General features: G+C 37.2%; 1 protein-coding gene across 2 annotated transcripts in view; it reads left to right on the forward strand.

Annotated features, from left to right (window-relative positions):
* ASXL3 (ASXL transcriptional regulator 3) overlaps nt 1-13,107 on the forward strand; it is a 120,760-nt gene that overhangs the window by 90,500 nt on the left and 17,153 nt on the right. For both annotated transcript variants that reach the window (XM_069004681.1, XM_069004680.1), the window contains 2 exons: nt 10,779-10,875; nt 11,350-11,455. In XM_069004681.1, coding sequence (XP_068860782.1) covers nt 10,779-10,875; nt 11,350-11,455 — 203 coding nt within the window. The remainder of the gene's footprint in view (nt 1-10,778; nt 10,876-11,349; nt 11,456-13,107) is intronic.

Genomic DNA, 13,107 nt, shown 5'->3' on the forward strand with positions numbered 1-13,107 from the left:
TTCTTCCAGGTCTGAGATAAATGAAAGGCTTGTGCCTTAACCTGATAGGTTATCTATCACACGTACAGGTACCTCCCGTGGATGGGGTTTTGTGCAGCCTGGCCTAGTGCAAGGTGTCTCAGGTCATGGCAGGGGGCTGGAACTAGATGATCTTTTAAGGTCCCTTCCAACCCAAGCCATTCTTTGATTTAGTGTAGGAAAGCATACACCGTTTTTTGCTGGAAATTATGTGGGTTATTCCATTTCTAAATTCTAAATCAAATTTGAAAATATGGTCATGATTATGGACAGCTCAGCAGAAATGTCTGTTCAGTCAACCTTTAAGCAACAACAACACCAGGGAGGCTGCACTAAACAAAATACCCTTTCATGAAATAAATACTATTAAGTCATCATCTTCAGTATTCAGCATGCCCAGTTCAGTTCAGAAGCTGTGGAAAGAATCCAGAGAAAGGCACTAAAATTTTTATGCACAAGCCATAAAAATGTCTAAAGAAAAATTACTGGACTTGCGTCTACTTTAATCTACCAGAACAAAATTAAAAGTGAAGAGTGTCAAGTTTAATACAATCAACTGCTGTATTTCATACAATAGACAACTAACCCATGGAAGTCTTTTGCATACTAAAAGTTAGTATTGATTGCTGCCACAGTTTAACTGATATAAATAGAAAATGGTGGATGCATATATATGAGTAGCAGCCACAGTTATATCAAACAGTCTGAAATATTTATGGACATTAAAATTCCCTTTCTCAGTCTTTTGCCAGCTAAACTAAATAGAAAACTTTTATTTGACAGCTTTCCTAGTAATTGGCTATTATGTGGTCTTTCACAAGCTTTATCTACATAATCTGTTCCTTGCAATTATCAAGGGTTAGCTCAACCTCTGCTTTGATCTGATGTTGTTACCATATGGTACCACTCAGATATGACTAAATGCCGAAAAATACAGTATCTCTGCTTAGCACTGAGTTGTGTAGCAGAAACACTACCATCAGAAGTGCAGCCATTGTTTAACAGAACTTACAGATTTTTTGTGACAACTACAACTGCTTTTCCTTTTGATCCAAGTGCATTCACACTCATTCTCTTTTATAGACTTGCGAATTGTTAGAGCATCCTTTTAGTTTGGTCCCATTTATCACAATCTCTTTGAATAGTAGTTGTGTAAGTGGAAAAATGACTTTTAGATAGGTAATGGCATACTTGAACAGTCAGCACTATTCTATGGGAAATGGAGAAACTCAATTATTTTCATACTAGAAATACATGCGAGCTCACTTAAAAGTATTTTGCTGATGGATAGAAGTTAAGTTTTATAATTGCCATCTATTCTCTAACAAGGAAAGCTCTAGCTGTGGATAACTCCTTGACATAATTGGTTCCCAGGTCATTAGCCAAAGTAGTGAACAGGATAATGATTGTTTTGCATTATTGTAGAGAATTCAGGCTTTATAAGTGCAAGCAGATCTTGTTAGTTTCTGAAGAATGTGTCAGTCAGAACATGAACAGTCCAGAGACCTAAAGGAGCACATACAGTAATAAGTTCTGTTCCACTTTTTAGTATCTCATCCATTTTATTATGAAAAACGTTTGTATGGAGAAAGTATATGGCCTTATAATACTACTACTGTCTGCAGCCATTCAGTATTTCCCAGTGAGAATGTCTGTCTCTTCTGTCTCTTTCTCACTGGACTTAATGAGAAATCTCTTCCACAGGGTTGCCACACTCAGCCTCAGGGCAGAAAGTATCTACCTTGACTTTTAACGTGCCTCAAGCTATCAACTGCTAGTAAAAAAGTTGTTCATTAATAAGGATCCTTCCAGCCATCATGAAGCATAACTGGTAGCAGATACAACGGGTTTGAGAGTGAAGGTTCCAGAAACTGAGTGTAATCTAAGGTTTTAATTGCATGCAGGCAAGCTAAGCCATTATCTTATGAAATCACAGTGTTTCTGAAGGTCATTCTGTCCAAAGCTCTTTCAGATACAAATCACGAGCTGTGGTCAGGTATATTAGACTGCATAGAGGGACTCCACTGGAAGGGCATTAAGAGGTTAGAAGCCTGGAAGCCAGATTACAAGGACTGGCTCTTAAGCACCTTTCTTTGAAAATGGATGTTGGCAATTGGTCAGAAATTACACATGTGCAGGAGCACTTTTAGTTTTCTTTTTAATTATGATGTAATAGATGGCAATTTGATATACCATCTTGAAGTAGAAAACAAGGCAAAAAAGGACAATTTATCTTGTCTTCTCTACACTAAGGCAAAATCAACAGTGTCTGCTCTTCTTTATATTGTCTAAAACTGGTTTTGGCTGTTCAGTGGTGGAGAATTCACAGCCTCTCCCAAAGAAATCTAGTGCTTCATTGTTTTCACTGATAGAAAGTTTTTTCCTCAGGGTCTGATCTGAATCTCTCTTGCTGCATTTCTGACTGTTACTCTTTGTTCGTTTTGGCATCTACGTGTAGTGTGTGGAGATTGCTGTGTCCTTGTTTCTTTTTCTTGAGAAACAGCTCATATTAATGCAGTCTTTTTAGATCTAGGACCTTAGATCTGTTCTCAGCCTCATTTATCTTGTTTGCATTTTGTATGGGTTCTGAGTTGCATCAGTCAGAATTGAATATATTACTCCAACTCAAGTGATAACACCAAGGAGAGCAAAACTCATTCCTCTGCTTTTACACAGTACTCCTGTTTGTATTGTGCTCATCTTCTTTGCAATTGCAAGGTTGATTTATATTCAGTTTGTGAGCAGTCCATCAGTGCAAGTACCTTCCTACAGAACCATTGCATAGCCACTTTGTTTCCTCATTTTGTATTTCTCTAGTTACATACTATACAAGAGTGTCAAACTTTGCATTTGCCATTATTGCAATGCCCTGCTTATCCCTGTTGTTTCCAAAGTAATTCACAAAACCATCAAGAGAATTCTGAATTTAGGTTGTGCATTTCAGTGTACTCGCTCTCGGACTGATACTATTTTCAAATTACTTCCATCTTTTTATCGTGCCTCTGAATAGACAGACTCCCAGTTGATAATAAATAAACATTTTTTCCCTGAGTAGTTCTTTGGCAACCTAATTAGAATTTAAATATCCTGGCTTTGCTTAAGAAAATGTTGAACAACACTGCATTGTTACGATCAAGGTACACCACTTGTGCTGCTTCACTTCTATCTCTTTTATGCTGTCAGAGGGAAAATAGACTAATCTGATGTGACCTATTCTTGACAAATCTGTGTTGGCTGTTGCTCAGCTCCTGGTTAATTTCCAGGCAGTTGTGTGTAGTGTGATACCTTACATGGGTTAGTGGTGGGCTTGGCACTGCTGGGTTAATGGTTGGACTCAATGATCCTATGATTTTTCCACCCTAGATGATCCTATGATTCTATCTTGTGCTTTAACCATTGCACATATTTTCCAGAGCATGAAGACAGGTGGAAGAAGCAAGGTATTTAAACACAGGTTTCTTGGGTCAGCTGAGAGGCTAGGACTTAACTTCTTCAAAATGTTAAAGGTCATGTAGATTCTGGGTTGTGTCTGGCCAGAATATGTCCATATCAGTATCTTAGGACACCTTAGGTTATCACAAAAAAGAATGGGCTGTGTATAGGCCATAGAGTTCTGAAGCTGGCTAAGTCTGTAAGTCCTTAGCTGTTCTTACACCCTTCTTTAGACACAGGTGACACTTGTGTGCTATATATGTATAACTAGCATGTATGATTTTGCATTTGTACTCTTCATTTCTTCAAAATCCATCTTTTAACAAGTCTGAAACAGATTCATATCTGGGCATTTAACAGGCTAGACTGTCAAGCTTAGATGATTTTAATGCATTTAAATAATATTTGTTGCGCTCCTTGCTTGTACAAGGTCAGTTCTTACCCTTTTGCCTTTTGTTACAGGTATTAATTGTATTAAGTACCTCAACCCAGTAGATTTGTGGTGAAGATTCATGGAAAAGAGAGGAAGTATGAGCATTAGCTTTGTCTCTGTATTCCTCTAGTTTTCTGCCAGTGTTGTACAGTGGGCTTTTTCTTTCATCATCTTCTTGCTTTAATGTACTTACAGAATTATTTCTTCTGGAGTTTGATGTGTCCCTTTCCAACTGTGTCTAATTTTGGCCCATTATACCATGTTCTGCTGTGGTATTCCTGCTTAGTAAGTTGACCTCTTTTCCATTCCCTACATGCTGTGAGATCAACAGTGAGATCCTAACTAAGACAATGTGGTCTTATTGTACAACCCCCATTACTCCTTTGCAGGAGGCTTTGCATGCCATGTGGTCAGCATTGTTTATTTAAAGAACTGTGACAGTTTTTTTAACTCCTTTTTCACTAGCACCATGTTCTTCGGGATTCTTCCAACTAATTCTGCATTTATGAAAGTATGCCTACTTAAAACACATTTTTAAAATTCTGTTGTCATTTCTTTCTTTTCTTCTTTTTTCACAAACAACCTTAATCTTTTATATTACTATCAGTCATGAATTATCAGATCATCATTTTGCCAGTTAAGTCAAAAATGTCAATTGTCAGCTAAATCTTCCAAGTCCTCCTACGTACCGTTTGCAGTTCTTGCATTAGTGTTCAGCCATCAAAGACTGAAATAAATGTACCACTTCCATCACATTATCCTCTTCTTTAACCCCTCCTTTTATAAATAAACTTATTTTGGCAGTGGATCACAGAACAGGACTTATTTGAATTTGATTTGCCCATACTATTGGGCCATGCGTATAAGTGCAGCATTCAAATTTTGGAGAGATCAGCAAGTCTGTCTATAGAGCACGTTCCTTTCCTCCACAAGGGCTGCTTTCAATCACTGCTTACCTATTGCCATATCTCTAAACCTTCTTGGGGCATCACCACATGGTGAAGATGACAAAGCCGTTCTGCCCATAGCACCTGTTAAACCACAAGTTCATTACCAGTATATGTCTGTCACTGCTGATAAAAATATCAACCGATCCCTAGGTTCCATGATGATTCCTACAGCTTCCTTGTTGCTTCTGATCCACTCAGTCTCATGTCTGGCAATATTCTTAGAGTGAAGGTGGAGGGAGATCATGAACAGTGAAAATGGTAGGTTTTGCAGGTATCATACCTACCAACACCTTCCTGAGGTTCTTCACGTGGTTTCTGTTGTCCTCATTCCCTCATTTCAGATGATGTAGAACAAGTCAATACTTGAGCATAAAGCTCTCTGAAGTGTTTGCCTTCAGAATGTCAGTCACTAAAGTTGCTGCATCGTCAGATGCTCCACTGGCACTGTACAAGCATCACAGGTCAGTGGGATGCTGGTGCCCAGCACCAGAGAACTGCATTTTTTACAAATTCGTGTTACAAAACAGTGGTGTCTCTCCACACACATAAATACAGCATAATGTTTCCTCTGTGTGTTATAAATGCTGCTAAATTTTTCATTTGTAATATTTTGGAAGCTTTAATGCAAAAGCATCAAAATGTATCTTCTCATATCTTCCATCTTTTGTAGATAATTTCTTTTACATACCTTTGGGAAAGTATGTGAATTACAGGATTTTTCTTCCCCCAGGATAAAATAAAGAATTAGTAGCAATTTTTAGGAAGGGTATAAAAAATGAGTGGTACTGGACTCTTCATATGGATGAATCTTCACTTCTCTTGCTGATTTTTTGATTGGTTTTATATTTGTATTTTTGTTTGTTTGGGTTTGGTTTTGTTTGGTATTTTTATTGTAAGGCTGAGAGAATTGGGATGGTTGCGCCTGTAAAAAAGATGGGGAAAAACTTCTTTGCAGGGCCTGTTGCTATGGTAGTACTGAGGGGGTAGTGGTTTTAAACTGAAGGAGGGTCGATTTAGATTGGATATAACAAAGAATGTTTTCTATGAAGAGGGTGGTAAAACCTCCTGGAACAGGTTGCCCATGGAGGTGGTAGGTGCCTCATCCTAGAAACTTTCAAGGTCAGTTTGGGTGAGGCTCTAAGATACCTGATGATGAATGTGTCCCACTGATAGTTCAGTGTGTTCCTCATTGCAGAGGGGTTGGACCAGATGACCTTTAAAAGATCCCTTCCAACTCAAACTCATCTATGATTCTTGTCGAATGGCATGGTATTCACACATAAGCTTTCATGTAAGAAATACATTATACTACACGAGAACTGGGTACAGTGGATCATTAGACATTTTATAAATACATTAGGAGAATTTTGAATCATTTGAAAGAGATATAGAAATAATAGATTGACTAATTCCTTGTCTTTCAAGACTCTAGCCAAAATCAGATAACCTACCAGTATAGACCTATGCTATGGGACTGAGGGGTAATGGTTGCAGTAGTTGCTGTCTACTTACTAAACCACCAGTGTGCATCTTCAGGTTGAGCTAAAAAAATAATCCCTGCCTTATTTTCAGAAGAGAATTTTCAGTGAAACTTGGAGGAAAATAATTGAAGTAGTTGTTCTAGAAAGGTTACTCAGTTCATTTTGATAAGAGTGTTTGACATTTGCTTTGTAATGCAAATAGATGCTGGGTTTTAGCAGATACGTTTTGGGGTTGGGTGGTTTTTTGTTTGCTTTCAATAAAAAGAGAAACTTTCAAAAGCCATTGTGAATTCTGCATGAAAGTATTAATTAGAAAACATAATTCTAGCATTGTGCTTAATCAGAAAAAAACAGAAATTTAAAGCCCAACAGAATAAAACATAAACTTTCCAAGAAATGTTTGTTGTTCCAGCTCATTAACACACTGTCTCTGTTGGACAGCATTTTTTAAATACCATAAAAATTAACAGTGTATTTAAGAACTGCTTTATTGGCATGTTTCTCCAAATTCTAATTTAGAGCTAGTGGTTAATTGTGCTGTCTCTACCATCACAGCTTAGAGAAGTGAAGACACTCTGTGGCTTCAAAATTTCCCCTTTAACTTGTTGGCTCAGGTGAAAATGCATTCTCCAAGTGAAGAAAGAAAAGATTTCAGTAGAGGCTGTTAGCTAACATTATAGAAGGATGACCTCTTAGTCCTTCAAAGTTTAACAGAGCATAAAATATGTCAGCTTGATTTTGCATGATAGGGTATTGAGAAAAAGCATAAAACATCTTTGTTAGTTTTGTTTTTTCTGATGGACTCTTTCAAAAATACTAGATGTAAAATTACTTGGGTTTTGTCTGTTCCAACTTGTTCAAACTCTTTTTCACTGTGTAAAAATCTTTAAATGAACTGAAAATGGCTAAAGAATTGAACTTTTTGTTAGTTTAGTTTGGATAGTGGTACCCACTTTCTGCTTAGTGCTTTATTCTTTCTATAACATCATCAAAATTTCTGTTTCATTCACTTTATCTCTTTGGCCATTTTGAGTTTCTTTAGCATTTTTGTGATCATCTTTTTCTCTTTGAGCTTTTTCTGGTTGAGTAAGTTCTTCCTGTTCCATTCCCAGCAAATGTTTTCTTTGATCTCAAATTGCTAAGCAAGTTTGGGGCTGCACAATTTTTTATTTCTTCCATTTTGAATATTGGTATCCATATATGTACCAAGTCTAGATAATGATGTCTGCTTTCATATATTCCTCTATAATGTTTAAGCATGAAATGTTTCTTTCATGTGTTAAAATAGATCATTGTGAACTTCTCCTCTAATTAATTAGTGTTTTTCCACCTTCTGTATCATTAGGTGCTCTTGTATTTAGATTTTGGTTGTTCCAGCTACATAAATCTTCCAGGAGTTATGTGGTCCCATGAACACAGGTCTCTGGAAAGGCCCTCCTCTGCCAGTTCATCAGAGGCAATGACTATCATGAAGTCAGTGACTTCATGTTTAGTTTGTTGTTCTTACATTTCTTAACGTAAGCATCTTTAACATCACCTTTTCAGTCTTTTGGACACAGTTCCCCAGTATTTGTGAGCTGCCATGTGTATCTGGTTTTTGATACAGTTCACAAATGGACTGTTATTCCATTGTTAGTTGACCTATAATTTTTTTTCCTCTTAGGTAACAAATATAATTCTCCCTTTTTGCTATTCTTTCGGGAGTTTGTTTCCCTTTCCTTTTTTTCTTTTACTGATACTTACTACTTGGCATTTTTTTATGGTCCACAAGAGCTAATGATCTTTACCCATGACCTTGCTAACATTTGCTTTCTATTCTGAAGTTCCAGCCTGTGCTTTTTTCTCAGGTGAACTAGCTCACATTTAAATTTGTTTGGACCTTTTTCTAGCATTTAGCTCTGGGCTCACAGTTTCTTTTTGAAACTTTGTAAGAAATTTGGGCCCAGAAACTTGGCACTTCTTTCCAAAGTATGTTAGCCAACAAAAATAAAAGGTGGGGTAACTCTTCCTGCAAAGCTTGCTTTTCTCCTGTCCTTACAACAACAGGGTTACAATGGAGCTAACACTGTTCTTCTTGTATTCACATGGCAATATAACTTGGCAGTCTTTATAATGCTCTTCATTTATGCAGTCTGGTGAAATAGCTCGATCATACTTGGCTGCCAGTTCATATTATGTTTAATGCAATCTGATAGTGGGTTGCTGCTGACAACTGGAAACCTCTTCCCACCTATTGTGGTACATTCCAGCTTTGCATGAAATCTAATAGTCGTGTGACCTTAGAATAAGTTGGATATTTTCTCATTTAACAAAAATTACTGTCCACAAATCATTACTTTCCTATGAGATCTTTTGATCTGGTTGGTGATACAGCTACACTGTTTGCTGAGCCATGGAGTTTCAGGAGGTCCATACCTTTCAGATACAGCCTGCAGTTAAATGTGGCTAAATACTGTAATATAAGAATTTCATGTCTGTATGACTCTTTTCTGCAAAATACTGACAGGCTTAGAGACAAAATCTTGAATTTAATGAAGATTGGAGTAGAACCTACGTTGACATTTGGGTGTTTCCATTTCATCTCCTTTTATATTGAAACTTAAGGTAGCTTCAGCACCTTTCTTAGAGGAACAGAGTTGTTTATTTAGTAATTTGTGATTCTTTTCTTTGTGACTTTGCATCTGACCTTTCTAGAAAATTGTGTAAGTGCTGGTTTTGACCATATACTGGTTTGTTTGTTCAGGTACAAGAGGGACTGGTATTTAAAAATCCCACTTTAATATATTAATTGTGGAATTTAAGTATTTCTGGTAAAGGTTATTTGTGCGGGAAGAACATGATATGTCATAGTACTTTGATTTATACAATAAGTACATGTTCTTTATGGCCTTCCTCACCTCAATGGTTTTATTTTCTTGCTGCTTCTGCTGCATGTTTCACTGTTTCTTTCCAGTTTTTCTTTAGTTTCAGCATTAGTCATAGCCTACCTGTAATTAATATGCATGTGTTCCATAACCCACATCATGAGATGTATAGAAACGTTACATATCCAGCCCACTTAAATCCAAATTCTGTGACATGTTGGCAAAACAATGCCATAATGTAGCAGGAAAGCACAGGCGGCAGTACTGTCGGTTCATATCCTGCTGAGGAACTCTGTACCACACACATATTATTTTCTTGCTGGAATCAAATGCCTTTAGCATTACCTACTTTTCAGAGTCCTTGCTTATTACTATTTCTCTGTTTACTACTTCCCATCTTTCCGGTTTATTCCTCTGAGATAATTGTGGGATGGGATGTCAACTAGGCAATGAGTAAATTAGCAAAGATTTCTCAAAACAGGGCCTGTGTTATTAGTGAAATATAGAGCTCTGCAAGGGAACTACATCGAAATATCATTCAATGTTTCTGGCTTGCCTGTGTCTTTGTGGCTCCTATTTGAAACAGGCACTGAGAACTAGAGGATATTACTTAGCTAAAACATCTGTTAATATGCTGGAAAACGTGCTGGATTTTACTGCTAGATTACAAACAGTGTTCTCAAACATTTATCTCTTACTTACCTTGAAGGCTGTAAAATAGTGGGAGTGGTTTTTCTAGCAACATTACCTCTTCTGCTGCTTCCTCTCTTTTTAACTTGCTAATTTGTTTTTATTGTCTATTTATTATGCTGGAGGTGATACCCACTGCTAATTTGTTTCATATAGTTACTTTTTTCAATTATTAGAATTCCTTTGGAAACAGACATATCCTCACAATCCTGAAAATATACTTTAAGTTTTATGGTAAAAGACAGCTCAATAGTTGGATTGCTTTTAAAAATGATTGTAGAAAATGCTGTGATTAAGACTTTTAATGTCATCTTATCACTGAATATTTGACAGATGTAGAAAATAAAGATAATTCTAATGTTCTTCCACAGTTCTCACTTTTGATGCCTATAAAATTATGAGTAGAGCTGTTTTCAGTTTCAGTGCTGAGTTTACATCAGTTCTTTTGTTAAGGATGTCTGTCATCCACTCTGGCCAATACAGCTTATTAGCTAACATGAGTATTAGGTTTGTTTAGAAGCAGCAAAGTTACTGTCTTCATGGCATTTAATTAATTTGTTTTGTACCATATTATAGGCAGATGCACAAGTACAATAACGATCTTGATTTTTGATTGTACAATGCCTCTAGACACAGTCTCAAGACAGGGCTGTGATTAAAGCACATCCATCAGTTGTAAACTGAGTTATCATCAGTAACACTTATGACTGAAGAGAGCACATTGATGCTGGATTAGTTCACTTCCACTTACAGTAACGACTACCCTGAAAATGCTATTTTAGTAGTAGTCATTTTCTGTTCTTCCCACTGCCTACACTTCCCCCATTTCCCCTTATTGAAACTGTTTTGATGTGATCTTAGCTGATGCTGTTTCTGACACTATCTTCTGCTACCACTGGTTATTTTCTAGATGGGAAGCGATGGAGTTTTGCGCCTCAGTAGCTCTGCTCTAAATAATGAGTTCTTCGCATATGCAGCACAAGGGTGGAAACAGCGATTGGCAGAAGGTAACTCTCTGCTTGCTCTCAGGTTTGCCCAAGGTTAATTGTTTTTATGAAGAATGCCTCTTTTTCTACATTTGAGAAATACTTTTTGAATAGAAACTGTAATAGACCAGTAATTCGGCAAAAGAGAAGTTGCTGATTCCATTTTGAATTTAGAGTACATTTTTGCAGTTTGCTGTAGCAGCTTATTTTGACAGTTAAAGAAAAAAACCCAAGTATTTTTGTCACTGTCAGCCTCGGAAACATGAATGCATGCAACTAAATCCCGCCAATATACCTTTGAAATACTGATGTAATATAGTAAATTAAATCTTTCTGTGTCACTCTCCCTTTTGGTTGTCATTATTTTCATTTGGCATTGTTGGATGACTGTGTCAGAAATCACTGTATGTCATCACTGTATCTGCAGTTTATAATTACCCATATTAAGCTAATCCTTGACAGCTTTTATTCAATATGTTAGTATTTGTTTTTTAGGAGAATTTACACCAGAAATGCAGTTGCGCATCAGACAAGAGATTGAAAAGGAAAAGAAAACAGAACCTTGGAAAGAAAAATTCTTTGAAAGGTTTTATGGTGAAAAGTAAGTACTGAAGCAAATAAAAGGATTTTTTTCTATTTTCTTTTAGGAGGAAATGAAAATATAATTCTATGCTTCACATAGCACGGTCATATGCTGTAAAACTTAATAAAGCAGTTATCAAGAGCAGTCATTCCCCAATATAAGAAGTTGTGGGTAGAATTATAGTCGTGTATCTGCACTTGCATTACAATTGCATTTTTAAAGAGTCATAACTCATCCATAAAAATTCATTCCAAAGAGAGCTTAAGACATAAGCAAGTGAATATTTTTTAATTATCTTTTAAAAGATAGCATTAGGGCAATTCCTCCCTACTGCAAAATATAAATACAGCTTCTACAGATGAGAAGACCAGTAGCAATATTTCTGTAATACGTTTTAATTTGTTTTATTTTTTCTAAGCTAGTTGCAAAGTTATTAAAATCAAATAGAGATCTTTTTATTTTTTGACTGAGATGGCCCATTGGCCTGAGAAAAAGATATGATATAGAAGAAATACTAGCTAGAGACAAACAAAAGTGACAATGACTAATCTAATTTTAGAAGTGAGACTCAAAGAATAAATAAATGTCTTTAACTGACTAAAATTAAATATAGTACCACTCCAGGTGCACAACTGGGGTGAGTCAGCACAATTTCATTGATGATGATACAGAGATGGCACTCTTTAGCAGGTGAAGATTCAGTTCTTAATTCCATTTTTTTAAAAAAAAAACAAAATTTAAGGAGATTCGCGTCTTCTTAAAATCCAAGAATTTTCCTTTTAGAAATTATTTTAAAAAGTTAATTTATCAATACTTAGAATTATATAGCTGTTTTTAAAAACACTAAGAATTTATTATAAAGTATAAACTAGCTATTTAAAAGTTACTGATTTTTTTCTTTTTATTTTCAAGTATTTTTTAATTATATCACAGAACCACAGAATGGATAAAATTGGAAGGGACCATAGTCATTCATCTGGTCCAAGCTCCCTGCTCAAACAGGGTTATCCTAGAACACATGGCACAGGATTGCCTTCAGGCAGTTTTCCAGTGAGGAAGACTCCACACCCTCTCTGGGTAATCTGTTCCAGTGCTCGGTCACTGCACAGTAAAGGTCTTCCTCACACTCACATGGAATTTTCTGTGCCTCAGTTTCTGCCTTTTGCCCTTGTCCTATTGCTTGGCATCACTGAGAAGAGCCTGGCTCCATCCTCTTGACACCCTCCCTTTAGGTACTTATAAAAATTGATAAAGTCCCCTCAGTTGTCAAGGCTGAGCAGGCCCGGCTCACTCAGCCTGTCCTCATAACAGAGATGCTCCAGTCCCTTAATCACCTTTGTTGCCCACCACTAGACCATCTCCAGGAGCTCCATGCCTCTCTTGTACTGAGAACTGGACCCAGCACAGAACTGGACACAGCACCCCAGGTGTGCCTCACTAGGGCTGAGTAGAGGAGTAGGATCACTGCTGGCAATGCTGTTCCTAATGCTTCCAGGATACCATTGGCCTTCCTGGCCACCAGGGCACCCTGCTGGCTCAGGGACAGCTCATTGTCCACCAGGGCCCCCAGGTCCTCCTCCGCAGAGCTGCTTCCCAGCAGGTCAGCCCCCAGCCTGTGCTGGTGCCTGGGGTTATTCCTCCCCAGGTGCAGGACCCTGCAGTTGCCTTTA

This window comes from Aphelocoma coerulescens, chromosome 2 (genome assembly GCF_041296385.1).
Source record: "Aphelocoma coerulescens isolate FSJ_1873_10779 chromosome 2, UR_Acoe_1.0, whole genome shotgun sequence".
Classification (NCBI taxonomy): domain Eukaryota; kingdom Metazoa; phylum Chordata; class Aves; order Passeriformes; family Corvidae; genus Aphelocoma; species Aphelocoma coerulescens.